Source organism: Bufo bufo, chromosome 5 (genome assembly GCF_905171765.1).
Source record: "Bufo bufo chromosome 5, aBufBuf1.1, whole genome shotgun sequence".
Classification (NCBI taxonomy): Eukaryota; Metazoa; Chordata; class Amphibia; order Anura; family Bufonidae; genus Bufo; species Bufo bufo.
In genome coordinates this window covers 187,773,495-187,793,262 of record NC_053393.1, presented here as the reverse complement: position 1 = coordinate 187,793,262, position 19,768 = coordinate 187,773,495, and the positions used below count along the sequence as shown (strand labels likewise).

At 44.2% G+C, this 19,768-nt stretch overlaps 1 protein-coding gene across 1 annotated transcript in view; it reads left to right on the top strand.

Annotated features, from left to right (window-relative positions):
* The window catches only part of RTTN (rotatin), a 228,839-nt gene that overhangs the window by 12,186 nt on the left and 196,885 nt on the right, over window positions 1–19,768 (top strand). The window contains exons 6-9 of the mRNA XM_040432294.1: window positions 7,189–7,282; window positions 11,839–11,953; window positions 13,728–13,878; window positions 18,483–18,642. Of these exons, the coding sequence (XP_040288228.1) occupies window positions 7,189–7,282; window positions 11,839–11,953; window positions 13,728–13,878; window positions 18,483–18,642 (520 nt within the window). The remainder of the gene's footprint in view (window positions 1–7,188; window positions 7,283–11,838; window positions 11,954–13,727; window positions 13,879–18,482; window positions 18,643–19,768) is intronic.

The following is a 19,768-nucleotide window of genomic DNA, read 5'->3' as shown; positions in this document are numbered from 1 at the left end:
ACCCCACTCCTCAATGCAGAACTTTTTCAGCTGTGAGATGTTTGAGGGGTTTCTTGCACGTACAGCCCTTTTCAAGTCACCCCACAGCATCTCAATGGGATTCAAATCTGGACTTTGACTTGGCCATTCCAGGACTCTCCATTTCTTCTTTTTCAGCCAATCTTTGGTTGATTTACTAGTATGTTTTGGGTCATTGTCATGTTGCATGGTCCAGTTCCGCTTCAGCTTTAATTTTCTAACTGATGGTCTCACATGTTCTTCAAGCACCTTCTGATACACAGTAGAATTCATCGTGGATTCTATGATGGTGAGCTGACCAGGTCCTGCTGCAGCAAAGCAGCCCCAAACCATGACACTTCCACCTCCATGCTTCACAGTTGGTATGAGGTTCTTTTCTTGGAATGCTGTGTTTGGTTTACGCCAAACATGTCCTCTGCTGTTGTGTCCAAATAATTCAATTTTGGACTCATCTGTCCAAAGAACATTATTCCAGAAGTCCTGGTCTTTGTCAACTTTATCGCTGGCAAATGTCAGTCTGGCCTCGATGTTTCTCTTGGAAAGCAAAGGTTTCCTCCTTGCACACCTCCCATGCAAGTTAAACTTGTACAGTCTCTTTCTGATTGTAGAGGCATGTACTTCTACATCAACAGTAGCCAGAGCCTGCTGTAGTTCTCGAGATGACACTTTAGGGTTTTTGGATACCTCTTTTAGCATCTTGCGGTCTGCTCTTGGGGTGAACTTGCTGGGGCGACCAGTCCTGGGCATGTTGGCAGTTGTTTTGAAAGCCCTCCACTTGTAGACTATCTTCCGGACAGTGGAATGGCTGATTTCAAAATCTTTTGAGATCTTTTTAAATCCCTTCCCAGACTCATAGGCTGCTACAATCTTTTTTCTGAAGTCCTCTGACAGTTCTTTTGCTCTCACCATGGTGCTCACTCTCACTTCAACAGTCAGGAGCACACCAAACTAAATGTCTGAGGTTTAAATAGGGCAAGCCTCATTCAACATGCAGAGTAACGATCTACTAATTATGTGCACCTGGTGTGATATACCTGTGTGAGATCTGAGCCAATTTAAGAGGGAATACATGTGAGGGTGTCCTATCTTTTTCCTCAGTTAGAATAGGCATTTTTGTAGAATGACATTTACAGAAGATCTTGAAAAGACTTTTCTTCAGTTTTCTTTGTTTAGTCGGATTACTTTAATCTCTCTGTATTGTTGAAACGGAGATGAAATAACCATTTATTAAAAATGTTACAAAAAACCACATGCTTTCAAAGGGTGTCCTAATTTTTTCACATGACTGTATGTCCCCCCTGCACTGCCGCTCACACAGGCATCGCTCCTCTTTAGTCAGCCGGGAGTGCAGGCAGGCGGGGGAAGCTGCTATACAGTATATAAGGCAGTTATGTCCCCCCTGCACTGCCGCTCACACAGGCATCGCTCCTCTTTAGTCAGCTGGGAGTGCAGGCAGGCAGGGGGAAGCTGCTATACAGTATATAAGGCAGTTATGTCCCCCCTGCACTGCCGCTCACACAGGCATCGCTCCTCTTTAGTCAGCCGGGAGTGCAGGCAGGCGGGGGAAGCTGCTATACAGTATATAAGGGCAGTTATGTCCCCCCTGCACTGCCGCTCACACAGGCATCGCTCCTCTTTAGTCAGCCGGGAGTGCAGGCAGGCGGGGGGAAGCTGCTATACAGTATATAAGGGCAGTTATGTCCCCCCTGCACTGCCGCTCACACAGGCATCGCTCCTCTTTAGTCAGCCGGGAGTGCAGGCAGGCGGGGGAAGCTGCTATACAGTATATAAGGGCAGTTATGTCCCCCCTGCACTGCCGCTCACACAGGCATCGCTCCTCTTTAGTCAGCCGGGAGTGCAGGCAGGCGGGGGGAAGCTGCTATACAGTATATAAGGCAGTTATGTCCCCCCTGCACTGCCGCTCACACAGGCATCGCTCCTCTTTAGTCAGCCGGGAGTGCAGGCAGGCGGGGGAAGCTGCTATACAGTATATAAGGCAGTTATGTCCCCCCTGCACTGCCGCTCACACAGGCATCGCTCCTCTTTAGTCAGCTGGGAGTGCAGGCAGGCAGGGGGAAGCTGCTATACAGTATATAAGGCAGTTATGTCCCCCCTGCACTGCCGCTCACACAGGCATCGCTCCTCTTTAGTCAGCCGGGAGTGCAGGGGGAAAGCAGCTCACTGACATCGCTGGTCAAGTGTACAAGTGCACTATATTTAATAAAAGGGGAATGTATATTTAATTTTAACACATAAGGCTCCTGTGCCCAGCAGGTTTTGAGGGAGCAAGGCAGGCAGAGGCCCTCAGCTCCCGCACCGCCTGTCTCTCCTATACTAATAGAAGACGGGTGTCCCTTAGCAACGCTCATTTGATAGAGAACTGCTAAGGGACATTTCAGCCCCAGTTTTCTATTAAAAATAAACGTTTTCCCTGAATAAAGTATATTACAAAAATGTTCCATATCACTGTCCCTACACATTAGCAAAAAAACAAAACAAAACTGCAGTTATGCTTTAAGCCTGCAGATTTAAATGGCATCTGTCAGCAGATTTGCACAAATGAATCTGTCTGACCTGTTACATGTGCACTTGGCAGCTGAAGGCATCTGTGTTGGTCCCATGTTCATATGTGCCCACATTGCTGAGAAAAATGAAGTTTTGATAATTGCAAATGAGCCTCTAGGAGCAACGAGGGCGTTGTTGTTGCACCTAGAGGCTCCGCTCTCTCTGCAGCTGCTGTGCCCTGTCCACTTTGACAGGACCTGGCAGTGAAAACATCATCATGCTTGGCCCTTTCAATTAAACTGGAGAAGGTGTGACAGTGGCAGAGAGAACAGAGCCTCTAGGTGTAATGGCAACGCCCCCGTAGCTCCTAGAGGCTCATTTGCAGATTTTAAAACATCATTTTTCTCAGTAATGAGGACACATATGAACATGGGACCAACACAGATGCCTTCAGCTGTCAACAGCACATGTAACAGGTCAGCCAGATTCATTGGTGCAAATTTGCTGACAGATGCCCTTTAAATTAATTTATATAGCGTGAAATCTTTCATAATCATTTTTATAAAATATATAACCAAATAAAAAAACTCAGCCGGACTGTCCGCTACCTCCCCCAACTCACACATGCACATTCGGTTTGGCAAATCATGTATAGTCAGGTCCATAAATATTGGGACATCAACACAATTGTAACATTTTTGGCTCTATACACCACCACAATGGATTTGAAATGAAACGAACAAGATGTGCTTTAACTGCAGACTGTCAGCTTTAATTTGACTGTATTTACATCAGAATCAGGTGAACGGTGTAGGAATTACAACAGTTTGCATATGTGCCTCCCACTTGTTAAGGGACGAAAAGTAATGGGACATTTGGCTTCTCAGCTGTTCCATGGCCAGGTGTGTGTTATTCCCTCATTATCCCAATTACAATGAGCAGATAAAAGGTACAGAGATCATTTCAAGTCTGCTATTTGCATTTGGAATCTGTTGCTGTCAACTCTCAAGATGAGATCCAAAGAGCTGTCACTATCAGTGAAGAAAGCCATCATTAGGGTGAAAAAACACAACAAACCCATCAGAGAGATAGCAAAAACATCAGGCGTGGCCAAAACAACTGTTTGGAACATTCTTAAAAAGAAGGAACGCACCGGTGAGCTCAGCAACACCAAAAGACCCGGAAGACCACGGAAAACAACTGTGGTGGATGACCGAAGAATTCTTTCCCTGGTGAAGAAAACACCCTTCACAACAGTTGGCCAGATCAAGAACACTCTCCAGGAGGTAGGTGTATGTGTGTCAAAGTCAACAATCAAGAGAAGACTTCGCCAGAGTGAATACAGAGGGTTCACCACAAGATGTAAACCATTGGTGAGCCTCAAAAACAGGAAGGCCAGATTAGAGTTTGCCAAACGACATCTAAAAAAGCCTTCACAGTTGTGGAACAACATCCTATGGACAGATGAGACCAAGATCAACCTGTACCAGAGTGATGGGAAGAGAAGAGTATGGAGAAGGAAAGGAACTGCTCATGGTCCTAAGCATACCACCTCATCAGTGAAGCATTATGATGGCAGCCTCATGGCGTGGGCATGTATGGCTGCCAATGGAACTGGTTCTCTTGTGTTTATTGATGATGTGACTGCTGACAAAAGCAGCAGGATGAATTCTGAGGTGTTTCGGGCAATATTATCTGCTCATATTCAGCCAAATGCTTCAGAACTCATTGGACGGCGCTTCACAGTGCAGATGGACAATGACCCAAAGCATACTGCAAAAGCAACCAAAGAGTTTTTTAAGGGAAAGAAGTGGAATGTTATGCAATGGCCAAGTCAATCACCTGACCTGAATCCGATTGAGCATGCATTTCACTTGCTGAAGACAAAACCGAAGGGAAAATGCCCCAAGAACAAGCAGGAACTGAAGACAGTTGCAGTAGAGGCCTGGCAGAGCATCACCAGGGATGAAACCCAGCGTCTGGTGATGTCTATGCATTCCAGACTTCAGGCTGTAATTGACTGCAAAGGATTTGCAACCAAGTATTAAAAAGTGAAAGTTTGATTTATGATTATTATTGTCCCATTACTTTTGGCCCCTTAACAAGTGGGAGGCACATATGCAAACTGTTGTAATTCCTACACCGTTCACCTGATTTGGATGTAAATATCCTCAAATTAAAGCTGACAGTCTGCAGTTAAAGCACATCTTGCTCGTTTCATTTCAAATCCATTGTGGTGGTGTATAGAACCAAAAATGTTAGAATTGTGTCGATGTCCCAATATTTATGGACCTGACTATGTGTTTTCAATGGAGAGAGAGGAGAAAGACGCTGCCAGACACCCCTGGAGACGGCTTATCTCCCCAAAGAACAAATGGATGAGGTATCAAAATTTAAAGCGTCCGCTCCCCATACACATTGGATTTTTGTGCAGCCCCTCCAGAAACAGCTTTTTCAGCCAATAATAGCCTAATGATTATGGGGTCCTTAAAGGGGTACTCCAGACCTTTTTATTGATGGCCTTTCTTTAGGAAAGTTCATCAATATCAAATTGGAAGGGGTCCAATTCCTGGAACCCCAGCCGATCAGCTGTTCTGCAGTAGCTCCAGTGCCAGAACTACACAGATCTGTCCATTGTGTAGTGGATGGAGCTGGTCACCGCTGCACTGCTGTCATTCAAGTGAGTGGGAGCAATGCTGCAGTAACCAGATCTGTCCACTATATACTGGATGGCGCTGTGCAGTTAAAGCACCTATTGCCAGGGCTACTGCCAAACAGCTGATCGCCAATCTGAGCATAGGCTATCATTGCACAAGACCCAGAGAACTCCTTTAAAGCTGGAATTGGTGAGGATAAAATACTGCAAAATTTTGCCAGGGGCAAGTTTAAAGTGACTACTCTGTACATTGACCCTAAAATACTAAATGGTTCAGTTTATATGAATGTCTTTTTGCAGGGACAGACACTGAAAAAAATGAAAACATGGCATAGCATCGCTGTTTCCAGTTTTGAATGATGGAAGTAAATTGTGGTTCAAAATATTCCCATTTGTGAAGAAAAACCATGAAATTTAAATTGATATCCGATCCGTGCGTCAGTCTAGTCTGTGATTTTGTAATCAATCTGTCCATGCTGTAATAGAAGTCGGCTCTCCATGCATTGTCTTCCTGGTGAGGACAGCGATAGACAGTGCTGCAGGGAATAGGGAGAAAGCTGCGGGCTGGACGGACTACCTCAGACCTAAACTGTAGTCACAGATGACTGAGGCATGAACATCCTGAGGGTAATCCTCCCCTTTAGGTGCTGTTTTATACATCTTCTTAACACTCACTACTAGACAGTCACTTTGAGGTTTACCAAGGCAAATATACATTGTTTTGTGGTATTCTATTATATCCCGTTGTAACAATAACTATAACTGTGTATACCATTGTATTCAGATGGGCTCAATTAGAGGATCTTACCAAGCACTTCACTCCAGAATTCTGTCTTCAAAAAGTCACAAAATAATAAGGCTTTTGTGGCTTTTTGAAATCACTTGAGCAACATTTTTGCAACTATTTGCATCTTTACATTTCTTAGTTCAGTTTGGAAAACTAGTTGGAAAATTAGGCATGGTTAGCCGCGTTAATGAGCCTCGGCCCAGATTTATGACTGGGACTTTTTAAAAAAAAAAAAAAAAAAAAAAAAAGTCCCAAAGCCACTCCAGCAGGGAGGGTTGTGCAGAAAACTGGAGTAGCATTTCTAGACAAAAGTGTTAGGGTTAAAGGGGTTGTCTTATCGGCGAAATTGGTGACATATCGCTAGGATATGGCATCAATGTCAGATAGGTGCAGGTCCCACCTCTGGGACCCCCCTATATGTAGAACGTGGCCCCCCAAAACGAAGGTGAGCACATCATGCAAGTTCTGGAAATAGCCGAGCGCACTTGCTAGGCTAACCTCTGAACTCCCATAGAAGTGAATTGAGAGTGTTGTGTGCATGCCTGGTGCGCTCTCCTTCGCTTTGAGCCCAGTTTTACAGATCGGTGCAAGTTCCAAAAGGTTTTCCACCGCAGACTCAAGACAAGCTGACTTGAAATACAGTATTCTCCTCATGTGTGATGGTTTTTGTGCAGTTTCACAGCAGAAAAGTCTTGCTTTACAGCAGGCATGCTCAACCTGCGGCCCTCCAGCTGTTGCAAAACTACAACTCCCAGCATGCCCGAACAGCCTACAGCAGGGCATTGTGGGAGTTGTAGTTTTACAACAGCTGGAGGGCCGCAGGTTGAGCATCCCTGCTTTACAGCATTTGGTCATAATGGAAGGCTCCGTCCTCATGACCATGTATATAAGGAATAATAAATATGGGGCTTGCATTGCTATCAAGTGACAGCAGATTGGTATTTCAGGCATTGAGCATGCTGAAACTGCTTTATTTCTTGCATTTCCCCGAGTATGCCTTTTTATTTTTTTATTATTTTTTTTCCTTTTTGCTTTCTGCAAACAAAATGGAATTATGATTGCCTCCATATTTTCAGGAATAATTTCCAATAGATATTCTTCTGTGACAGGTTGGGTGATATAGGGATATTGGAGGCGGGTAACCTTGTCTTTATGTTTGTTCTTCCATGCTTTTTCTATCAATGAAATATACACTTTACGTCTTCTAAATCTCCACTAACAGTACATCATGGTAAAAGTACGTGCTTGAAGTTCTCTACATTTCCCTGGCTGACATTGACTACAACCGATAAGCATGTTCTCTCATCAAATGAATCGTAAGTACATTGTTTTTCTCTATGAAGGTCATTCTTGAATGCGAATGCATATTATTAGCAATTATATAAGATTTGCACTTTGATATTTTGGGTAATGCCAGATTACATGTGTTTTTGTATTTTTTACTGCAAGGATATAGCAGTGTTGTATTTCTACTTTGCTATTCTCCTTTTTATATCACATTCTGGTTGTGCCAGACGTCTCAGAATAATATTTATGCTCAAGCAACCTTCAAAATGAAAAAGATTTAGTAAGGGCTCCAGAGGCTTCACTAGATGAGCCAAGTGGGTCCATGGTCTTTGGACATCTTGTGTGCCGACCAAAGCCAAGTTCTGTGCTGTCTGCTTTCTTTGTTATATTAAGTATATCCATTTTTTGGCTGTTCTTCACAGTGTATTTTATAATTAGGGTGCATTCATATGAATGCGCGACGGCTGTGCCCGTTTTGCGGATCCGCAATACACGGGCACCTGCCGTGTGAACCCCACATTGTGGTGCAGACCCATTGACTTCAATAGGTCCCCAAGATGTGGCCAAAGCTATGACATTGTGGCACGGAGGTACGCAGAAGGGCTTCCGTGTGTTGCCTGGTCCATGCCTCCGCGCTGCAAAAGATAGGACCTCCTGTCTTTGGCCACATCTTGCAGAATGCAAACCCATTGAAGTCAATGCGAGGTGCACTCCACTGGTGCCTTCAGTTTGCCGTCCGCAAAACGATAAAGGCCGCCACGCGTTCATGTGACTGTGCCCTTAGACCTATGGTGGTCAGCATATAGGAAAATAACTAATCACCCCTATTTTATTGTTAGAAACGTGTCTATAGAATTTGACAGAAACCAGAAAATGTCCTTGCCACGCAAATCACTACCTAGAACCTCAGATGTGAAATAAATCTGTGGTCCACCTTTCCATTTGCGGCACGCCTTTTCAAGCCGTAATCTTCAAACAACCCACCCTGGAATGCAACCCGGCAGTATCCCATGTGTGTGACAGCAGGACAGCAACGCCTGACGCCTTTTGCATAAATGAAAGATATTGATTATCTATCTGGAGTCATCAATATTAGATTGGCAGGAGTCTGGCTCCCAGAATTCCTGATGATGTTTTCTGAAGGGGCTGCAGTGCTTGGTCAAGTGCTGCACCCTCCTCAATATATACCTGCATGCCGTAGTGAATGGGAACAGGGACCCCCCAACACCATCCCGACAGGAGATGGTCAGGACTATGGAAACAAGTGAGCTGCCTGTGCTACATATTTTCAGTAACTTGACGAGGGTGGCGGGTTTTCCCCCCTACAATCAGAAGACATAGTGTCATTGTATTGCATTGTCCATTTACAAGCTCTCATTATTTCTAAGATAAGAGTCCGTGCTGTCGATTTTATTGCTGCTGCAGACACGAGAATGGGGGAGAGATTTCACAATTGGTGCAGTACACATGCATATATTTCTGCAGTCCCCTGAGCCACACAAACGGGCAAAAGATATGTAGTTATCAGGCGAGTGATGCAAGGCATAAATACTCTGGATCTCGAAGCTTTGTTCCAGCCCGCTGAGAATTCAGTGCTGTTCATAAACCTTTATTCCCAGGCCTGGTTTTGTTTGTGGTGACATTTGAGTCTGCATCATGTAAAAAAAAAAAAAGAGCAAAGGCAATGGGGGTTTGAAGTGCGGTTTAATTTCTCTTTTCCTTCAGTCACTGATAGCTTCTGCTCAGATGATCGAAATCTCTGCCGCGGTGTAGATGTAAGAACGGTCTTGTGTTCCTGACCGGGGCACTGTGCAGGTGTCACGAGCAGTTTTCAGAACCGTTTCATTTTACCTTTTTGTTTGTATAGTTTTCTTTATCGAGTAACTGATTCCAAAAACAGGTCAGCACCTCAGCCGTTTTCATTAAGGGAACAGGTTTGTTCCACTCGAAAAAAAAAAAACATATGTCCGCTCAATTCGACATCTCCTAAAAGTACAAGCTCAAATTGGAAGTGCTTTTTAATTGCGTAGCCACTTGTTCTGTCATTTGCATTTCAAAATCCATTTTCATGTTCAAAAGCGACGACGCGTGATTGGCATCAAACATAGGGAATTCTCTAAAATGCCCCCTTTTACACTGACGTCCCATATTGTGCCTACAGAATAATTGAATTTCTTGTAGGCACAAGAAAGGTTTAGTTGTGTGTTTTTTTTTTTTTTTTTTTTTTTTATAGTTTAACTGTTGTAGAGCATTTTTGAGAAGTAATTGACGTCTGCATTTCCAGATAAGTATTTAGTATTATAGAGCATGCTGTGAAAATGAAGGTGAGACGGCGTGTTTGTATGAATGTAGGCCAAATAAAATGACTGTAATCTTAGCTATTACTCTTTGTACAGTGCTCTGCCAAGCACTGAAAGAATCTCAAGAGCAAGATTGTTACTCTGCAGTCCTCTGGTTCCAGGGGTTTCGTAGAGAATTGTCTGGCTCCTAGCTTTCTTATTTGAGAAATGAAAGGGAGTAAATAAACTGTAGTTACATATCTCTTCCTCTTCCATTAGCCATCTTTTTAGAATATTCGTCCTATCCTTCATTCATTTTTCAGAAACTTTGTTATACAGTACCTGTCCATAACTTAGCACCACTCAAGTCAATGGGGCTAGGCTGCAATTCTACTCTGTCCGTGGACAAGGCGGCCTGGAAGAAAGCAGCCATGTCTTTCTAATCCTGTTCAGCCCCTTGGCTATGGATACCTTTTGGGTCAATTTATTTCCCATAATTGAATTTTACTTATTTTAGGCTAAAAATATATTTTTTTAATTAAAAATGTTCAGCTGTTTCTGAGATACAGAGTTAAAAGTCAGTCAGTTTTTGTCCTCTTTGAATCTCGTCATCTGAGGGCTAATGTGTAGCTCTTATCTCTGATCTCCTGACTTCTTTAAACTCTCTTTTATAGCTCAATTCTTGTCAAACTGATAAGAATATGGCTTACATTAATGTTTATGAGGTCAGACATAAGAGCTACATATAACCCCTCGGATGACAGGATACAAAGAAAACAGTCCGACAGCCTGTAAACTGATTTTTAACCCTGTTTCTCAGAAACAGCCCAAAATGAGTAGAATGCAGTCATTGACAAAATGCTCCCAAAGGTGTTTACAGCCTTTGGCCTCATGCACACGACCGTTGTGTTGGTCCGCATCCGAGCTGGAGTTTTGCGGACAATAATAGGCAGTTATATCAATGGCTGTCCGTGCCGTTCCGCAAATTGCGGAATGCACACGGACGCCATCCGTGTTTTGCGGACCGCAAAACACACAACGGTCGTGTGCATGAGGCCTTTAAGGCCTCTTTCACACGGGCGTCCCAGATTGCTCCGGATGCGTCGCGTGTGCATTGAGGGAAACCCGCGCGAGTGCGCACGCAATTTCAGTCAGTTTTGACTGCGATTTGGTTGCGTTGTTCAGTTTTTATCACGCGGGTGCAGTGCATTTTGCACGCACGTGATAAAAAACTGAATGTGGTACCCAGACCCAAACCCGGACTTCACTGAAGTTCGGGTTTGGGATCGGTGTTCTGTAGATTTTATTATTTTCCCTTATAACATGGTTATAAGGAAAATAATAGCATTCTCAATACAGAATCCTTAGTAAAATGTCGATTGAGGGGTTAAAAAATAAAAAAAATTAACTCACCGCATCCACTTGTTCGCGCAGCCAGCATAGTCTTCTTTCTTCTTCTCTCAGGACCTGAAAAAGGACCTTTGATGACGTAATTGCGCTCAGCACGTGAGCCCTTCTATCTTCATTCAGCAGGACCTGCGCTGACGTCACCGCGCTCACCACGTGGTGAGCGTGATTACGTCATCAAAGGTCCTTTTGCAGGTCCTAGAAGAATAAAGAAGACTATGCCGGCTGCGCGAACAAGTGGATGAGGTCAGTTAATTTTATTATTTTTTGAACCCCTCAATCGACATTTTACCATGCATTCTGTATTAAGAATGCTATTATTTTCCCTTTATAAACATGTTATAAGGGAAAATAATACAGTTAATTTACTTTACTGGGGTCCGGGGTTGCTCATCCTTATCATCTCCTAGCAACCATGCGTGAAAATCGCACCGCATCCGCACTTGCTTGCGGATGCTTGCAATTTTCACACAGCCCCATTCATTTCTATGGGGCCCGCGTTGCGTGAAAAATGCAGAATACAGAACATTCTGCGATTTTCACGCAACGCACAAGTGATGCGTGAAAATCACCGCTCATGTGCACAGCCCCATAGAAATGAATGGGTCTGGATTCAGTGCGGGTGCAATGCATTCACCTCACACATTGCACCCGCGCGGAAAACTCGCCCGTGTGAAAGGGGCCTAAGTGTAACGTTGAGAACATGTCCCTTCTGGTTTCTGTGAGGTGCTCTAGTGGAGACCTTGTATGGATACAAATCATCACAGGGTGTGTCTCTTACATTATAGCATTTTGTATTCATGTTTTTACCTGCTATATCCGTGTTGTAGGACACCTTTTTTACACCGTTAGTCAGCGAGGAGTTAACATTACACACTATCATATATTACTCATTTTAGCTCACTGAGAAGCAAAGACCATGGTTTAATATGGAGAAGTTGTCATCTACTACAAGATGTTGTAATGGAGGATTTTCCATCTGAAATCTTTCTGCAGAGACCAAAGATTGTGAAGGTTAGACAAAAACTTGCAATGGTTATGTTGTTGTGTTTTATTTTTATTGCTTTACTTTATTTTCGGGTGGGTAGAATTACCCTTCTCATGTGACCACCCCTACATCAAGGTAAAGGACGACCTTTGCAACCATTTAGTGTATTGCTGCAATGTAAGGGTGATCTCCCACGTAGCGGCCGCTGCTGCAAAGAGTTGTCTCCATGGTAACAGACTACAAACTAACCCTTTGCAGTCTGTTCCTGCATACAGATTGTCTTCCATCTGTCTCTAACTATCATGCATTTGGTAGGTTAGCAGGAACTGACCGCCTGATCCTGTGAATATTGTGCACGCTCAAAATAAGGGTGCCTTCACACGTGGAATATTAGCCATAGTGAAAATATCGGCTGTGTAAATTTACACCTTGTATTTCTATGGAGGGGGCAAAATCCACAACATATGCATGCTTTAACGCCACTTCAGAAAGTATTTCCTCAGCGTTTTCTATAGGCGTTGTGTATTTTGATTGTGGTATTTCATCATGTACTTCAATACTATGTGAAATTCCATATAAAAACCTGCGACACATCCGCAGCCAGTAGCCCAAAATATCCACATCAGTAAGTCCGCTTGTGTTATTTGCTACAGAATTACTGTTGCACACTGTATCATGTTTTTACCGAATGTGTGAAGGCACCCTAAGGCTCCATTCACATGTCCGTGGTGTGTTGTGGACCCGCAAATTGCGGATCCGCAACACACCCGCCCAGCACCCCTATAGAAATGCCTATTCTTGTCCGCAAGCTGCGGACAAGAATAGGACATGTTCTATCTTTTGCGGAGCTGCGAACCTGAAGATCAGGGCCGCGCTCCGCAAATGCGGATGCTGACAGCACACTGTGTGCTGTCCGCATCCATTCCGTCCCCATAGAAAATGAATAGGTCCGCACTCGTTCCGCAAAATTGCGGAACAGATGCGGACCCATTTGCGGACGTGTGAATGGAGCCTAAGGCCTCATGCACACGACCGTTCCGTTTTTTGCAGTCCGCAAACCGCGGATCCGTAAAAAACGGAAGCCGTCCGTGTGCCTTCCGCAATTTTCGGAACGGAAAGGGCGGCCCATTGTAGAAATGCCTGTTCTTGTCCGCAAAACGGACAAGAATAGGACATGCTATATTTTTTTTGCGGGGCCACGGAACGGAGCAATGGATGCGGACAGCACACGGAGTGCTGTCCGCATCTTTTGCGGCCCCATTGAAGTGAATGGGTTCGCATCCGAGCCGCAAAAACGGCGGCTCAGATGCGGACCCAAACAATGGCCGTGTGCACGAGGCCTAAGCAGGAGGCAACAAGCTTCAACTGGGGCCTGCTCCTGCTCCATTGTGTTATCTGGCAAGAGCTGCAGAGCACATCCGTTAGACCAGGCATGGCCAACCTGTGGCTCTCCAGCTGTTGTAAAACTACAACTCCCCCCATGCCCTGCTGTAGGCTGATAGCTATAGGCAGTCTGGGCATTCTGGGAGTTGTAGTTTTGCAACAGCTGGAGAGCCTCAGGTTGGCCATCCCTGCGTTAGACGCTATCATCATTTGTGATTACACTTACCGTACTTTATTATTCTATCATTGGTACTTTATATGGTGTGCTGTATTAGTAGTAAACCCAACGTTCATTTTATTACTACAAGACATGCATTTTATTTGTCTTTGTTTTTTACATTATTTCTTCTATGAAACGAATCTGGTTGTGTATGAAATCACGGTTATACTAATCCCTGTCAAATTTTGCCCCTCCAGAGCCTTTTGTCTTTGCTAAGCCTTGCATTTGAGCAAGATGGACAACAGCATTTGGCATTTCAGTCTGCTTCCTGTTTGCTTCGCTTGTGTACACTGCTAAGAAACCGACTGAACTTTCATAGAGATCCTGGCTTCTTGAGTACTAAACAAGGTAAACATAATCTTAGAATCGTATGATGTTTTCAGTTATTATAAATTACATTTATAATGTAAAACGTTGGTTGTGAATGTAATACGATTGAATATGTATAATACCACAATAAGTACAGCTCTGGACATTGTTGCCCCCCTCACACACAACAAAACCCGAAAAATCAACAGAGAACCCTGGCACACCAACCTGACCAAAAACCTCAGACAAGCTTCCAGGGGTGCTGAGCGGCGATGGAAGAAATCCCATTGTAAGGATCGTCACCGCATACCAGCAATCCCTCCTCATTTTCAAATGCTCACTCGCTGATGCAAAACAGGCCTTCTTCTCATCCTTCATATCTTCCCTGGCCCACAGCCCTAAACAACTTTTTAACACTTTTAACTCCCTTCTCCGTCCCCCAGTGCCCCCACCCTCTCCTCTCATCTCAGCTGAGGACTTTGCCACATACTTCAAACAAAAGATAGTCCACATCAAATGAAGCTTCAGTGCACAGTCCCTACAGACCCTCTGCACAACTGCTCAGTCCTCTTCTCCCAAAACCCACCAAGCTTCTCCACCATTACAGAAGAAAAACTCTCCACTCTACTCTCCAGATCACATCTCACTACCTGTGCACTTGACCCAATCCCATCCCTAACCTCACCAGTGTTTATCCCAGCCCTATCTCATCTCTTAAACCTACTACTCACCTCTGGTCTCTTCCCCTCTGGTTTTAAACATGCTACCATTACACCTATCCTCAAAAAGCCTTCACTTGACCAGGGCTGTGGAGTCGGTAGATAAATGCTCCGACTCCTCAGTTTTTGGTACTTCCGACTCCTCTGTATTTAATATGCAAATGTATTTTATACATTCCTTGAAAGAAAGGCAACATACATGTCATTACCACAGAATCACTGGCTAGGAAGCAAACAGTCTACTGTATTGAACAGTTTAAACAAAATACAAACACAATGAAAACAACAAAGTTTTATTTTTATTTTTTATCAAGTGGCTGGATAGTAGCAGCAGGCGTAAACATCAGAAACAGGAACTTTACCAGTTCAAAAATGCAAACCACATTATTTGGTTGTTTTAGAACAAAAAAAAAGCTTACCTACTGTATATGAACCAAAAACAAAAACTGTAAAACCTAGAAATGGTTTATATTAATCTTGGAATCTAGTTATAGAAAATGCAATTTAAAATCAATTCAGTGTAGAGTTCTAAGGAAGAGAATTGCCTCTGCCAGATCCTCTTTCATAGAGGCTCTTAAATCAGACTTTCAGCACTGACTTGGGTGGGTGGCATTGCAGTAACAATTCTGGCCACATCACTAATGATTTCTGGATAAACAAGGATGGCTTCTTCTACAGGAAGTTTTGATGAGTGATCATACTTTTCAACTTCTTTTAGTACTTTAAAAAACATATTTACTAAATCAGTTATCAGTGAGAGGATAGGTTAACCATGGGCGTTGCGTTCCCTGTAACAGCGGAACACAACACAATGGAAAGTATAAGTATTGCCGCTCCTTAACTGTGCGTTGCGTGCCATATAGTGAAGCATGTGAAAAGGATGCTTCACGGTCACTTAATGTGTTCGTTTTGTGGTAACGTGACGCACTGCATGCATTGGCCTTTATTCTTACAGTAGAAAAGTAATTAATTATAACTTTTTGTGAATTGGGACATTTAAACTTGCTTTTTTTATTTTTGCTAACTCCGACTCCAGGTACCCAAAATTGCCTTAGACTCCGACTCCACAACCCTGCACTTGACCCATCTTCTTTGTCCAGTTATCGCCCGATATGACTTCTTCCATATACCTCAAAGCTACTTGAGCAACATGTCCATTCTGAACTGTCCTCTCATCTCGCCTCCTGCTCCCTTTTTGACTGTCTACAATATAGCTTCCGACCCCACCACTCAACTGAGACTGTCCTCACCAAAGTCACCAATGCCCTACTAACAGCCAAAACAAAAAACATTACTCTGTCCTCCTTCTTCTTGACCTGTCCTCTGCCTTTGACACTGTCGACCACTCCCTTCTGTTACAAACTCTTTCATCTCTTGGCATCACTGACCTGGCCCTCTCCTAGGTCACATCATACCTCACAGAGCAGACATTTAGCGTCTCCCACTCTCACACCACCTCCTCGTCTCATTCCCTCTCTGTTGGTGTCCCCCAAGGCTCTGTCCTAGGACCCCTACTCTTCTCTATCTACACTTCATCTACATCTCATACAGTCCCATGGCTTTCAGTATCACTTTCACTATCACGACACACAAATCTTCCTCTCTGGTCCAGACATCACCACCTTACTATTCAGAATCCCACGTTGCTTATCTTCCATATCCTATTTCTTCTCCTCTCGCTTTCTAAAACTTAACATGGATAAAACAGAAGTCATCATCTTTCCCCCATATTGCTCAACCCCCCCCCCCCAACAGACCTGTCTATCATGATCAATCGCTGCACACTCTCCCCGGGCAACCAAGTCCTCTGCCTTGGAGTGACCTTGGATTCTGCCCTCTCTATCCGACCGCACGTCCAAGCCCTTTCCACCACCTGCTGCCTCCAACTCAAAAACATCTCCCGCATCTGCGCTTTCCTCAACTTTGAGTCTGCAAAAATGCTTGTACATGCCCTCATCATCTCCCGCCTAGACTACTGCAACATCCTCCTCTGTGGCCTTCCATCTAGCACTCTCTGACCCCTCCAATCTATCCTCAACTCTGCTGCAACCTAATCCACCTCTCACCCTGTTACTCCTCTGCCTCTCCCCTCTGCCAATCCCTTCACTGGCTCCCCATTGTCCAGCAAATTCAGTTCAAAATACTATGAAATACATACAAGGCCGTCCACATCCTGTCCCCTTCCTACATCTCTGAGCTACTTTCCTGATACATCTCCACATGTAATCTCTGATCCTCACAAAACCTCCTTCTCTCCTCTTATCGCCTCTTCCCACAATCGCCTCCAAGATTTCTCCCGCGCATCCCCCATACTCTGGAACTCGCTACCCCAACATTTCAGACTCTCACCTACAGTGGAATCCTCCAAAAGAAACCTGAAAACCCACCTCTTCAGACAAGCCTACAACCAGTGACCCTGCTGCCTCTATACCGCCATGACCAACTTCACCTGCACCTACTGTGTCCTTCTCCCATACCATGTAGATTGTAAGCCCTCACGGGCAGGGCCCTCTCTCCTTCTGTACCAGTTTGTAACTCGTGTCGTTCATCTTAGTGCAGTTGTCTGTATTTTGTATGAATGGCGCTTTAATAAAAATAATAATAATAATATTTGTGATAAACATCACAAACATTCTACATAATCTGTAGTGACTATATTTGTGAGTTATCCCCTCCTTTCTGATTTTCAGCTGTGTCATGTGACCACCTCTAAGATCCAACTGACAGGACAGGAAGTCAGTTACGTCTCTATTCATTCCTACGAGACTGACAGTGAGGCTCCCATAGGAATACATAGAGAAACTGACTTCCTGTCCACACATAAGATGCCATGTTACTTGGAATGTCTGAGTACTGGTTACGTGACACAGCTGAGGATCAGAAGGGAGGTTATAACTCTCACAAATACAGTCGCTAGTAAGAAGATTACCTTCACTACAGTAACTTCATGCACCTTTCGAACAGGGTAGAGAATAAACATTTTTGTGGGAGTGCTTCTTTAATCTAACTGGCTTAGGGGTGTGTGTCCTTTCTCAGGGTCATGTCCTTTCTGCTGCAGCAAGTGGCAATTGAAGGATAAAACTGAGCATGTGCTTCCAACTCAGTGAGCAGGACAGAGAAATTAGATAACGAGCGAGCAGCAGGTGGCGCTGTACAGATAGATTTAGTTAAAGAGGACCTTTCACCAATTCTTACCCTATGAACTAACTATACAGATAGGTAGAGCGGCACCCGGGGATCTCTCTGCACTTACTATTATCCCCGGGCGCCGCTCCGTTCTCCTGCTATGCCCTCCGGTATCTCCGTTCCCTAAGTTATGGTAGGCGGAGTCTGCCCTAGCGCTGGCCAATCGCACTGCAGAGCTCACAGCCTGGGAGAAAATAACCTCCCAGGCTGTGAGCTCTGCGCTGCGATTGGCCAGCGCTAGGGCAGACTCCGCCTACCATAACTTAGGGACTGGTATCTCCGCCTACTATAACTTAGTGAGCGGAGATACCGGAGGGCATAGCAGGAGAACGGAGCGGCGCCCGGGGATAATAGTAAGTGCAGTGAGATCCCCGGGTGCCGCTCTACCTATCTGTATAGTTAGTTCATAGGGTAAGAATCGGTGAAAGGTCCTCTTTAAATAACTCAGTAGCTATAATACATTTTTAGCTACATGCAGTTCCAAAAGTATTCAGATCCAGGCGCTGGTTGAAAACTTTAGAATATGTTTCTTGGGACAACCTCTTTAATGAATTGCTAGTACCTAAATATATTAGAATACAGAACTGGGAATCGAAAACCCTTTCCCTTGTTCTTCTATAAAAAAAAATACAGAAAATTTCTAAAGCAAAAATACAGCCTGAACCTCAGGAAGTTTCAATCTATATATTTGTAAGAAAATGTTTCTTTAAATATTTCTTTGCATTAAATGTTTTGCAGATATAATTTCCCAGAATTCCTCTGTGTCCTACCATACTCCAGCAGCTCGGAATTCACAGAGTGATTCCCCTGAAAATGAACGTCTTCGGCCTTCTGTGGTGGGACGTGCCAACCAGAGGCTCAGTGGAGATGGGCAGGATTGGGATGCTACGTCCTCCAGGCAAGTTAAATTAATTTAAAGGGCACCTGTCAGCAGATTAGTACCTATATAACTGGCTGATCTGTTACATGTGCGCTTGGCAGCTGAAGGCATCTGTGTTGGTCCCATGTTCATATGTGCCCACATTGCTGAGAAAAATGATGTTTTTATATATGCAAATGAGCCTCTAGGGGCAATGGGGGAGTTGCAATTACACCTAGAGGCTCTGCTCTCTCTGCAGCTGCTGCACCCTCTGCTCTTTGACAGGACCTGGCAGTGAAAACCTCATAATGCTTGGACCTATCAATCAAAATGGAGAGGGCGTGCAGCCTCTTGGAGTAACGGTAACTCCCCCCCGTTGCTCCTAGAAGCTCATTTGCATATATTAAAACTTCATTTTTCTCAGCAATGAGGGCACATATGAAAATGGGACCAACACAGATGCCTTCAGCTGCCAAGTGCACATGTAACAGGTCAGCCAGTTTTATAGGTACAAATCTGCTGACAGATGCGCTTTAGTAGTGTAAAGCTTTCAAATATTTTTTCCTGGTACTATATTTATTAAAATGGTGCAGGCTGCTTCATTGGATGCCACCCATGGGAAACTAGACACTCATGGAAGACTAGACCCATATCTTTATGCTACTGCATAACCACTGTGGGTTGTGCAGCTAAACCCCCCTTTTGTACATATCACAAAACAGGGTGATGCTTGTTTTTCATAATTATTGCCCACACCATTTGAGATTGCACATTATGCTGTATTCCCTTTGATAAATGTACTAAAATATTAATGCATATATATTTCATTGACAAATTACAGTAAGGGTCCATTCACACGTCCGTAGTGTATTGCGGATCAGCAATACACCCGGCCGGCATCCCCATAGAACTGCCTAGGACATGTTCTATTTTTTTCCGAAGCCGCGTACTGGAAGTTCGGGGATGCGCTCCGGAAATGCGGATGAATGCGGAGAATGAATGGGTCTGCACCCGTTCAGCAATTATCCGGAACGGGTGCGGACCCATTCATTTTCTATGGGGCAGGAATGGATGCAGACAGCACACAGTGTGCTTGAATGAAGGAAGGAACCGGCACTCCTTTGTACTGCAAGTATATCAGGTTTATTCGCCACTCATAGAAGAG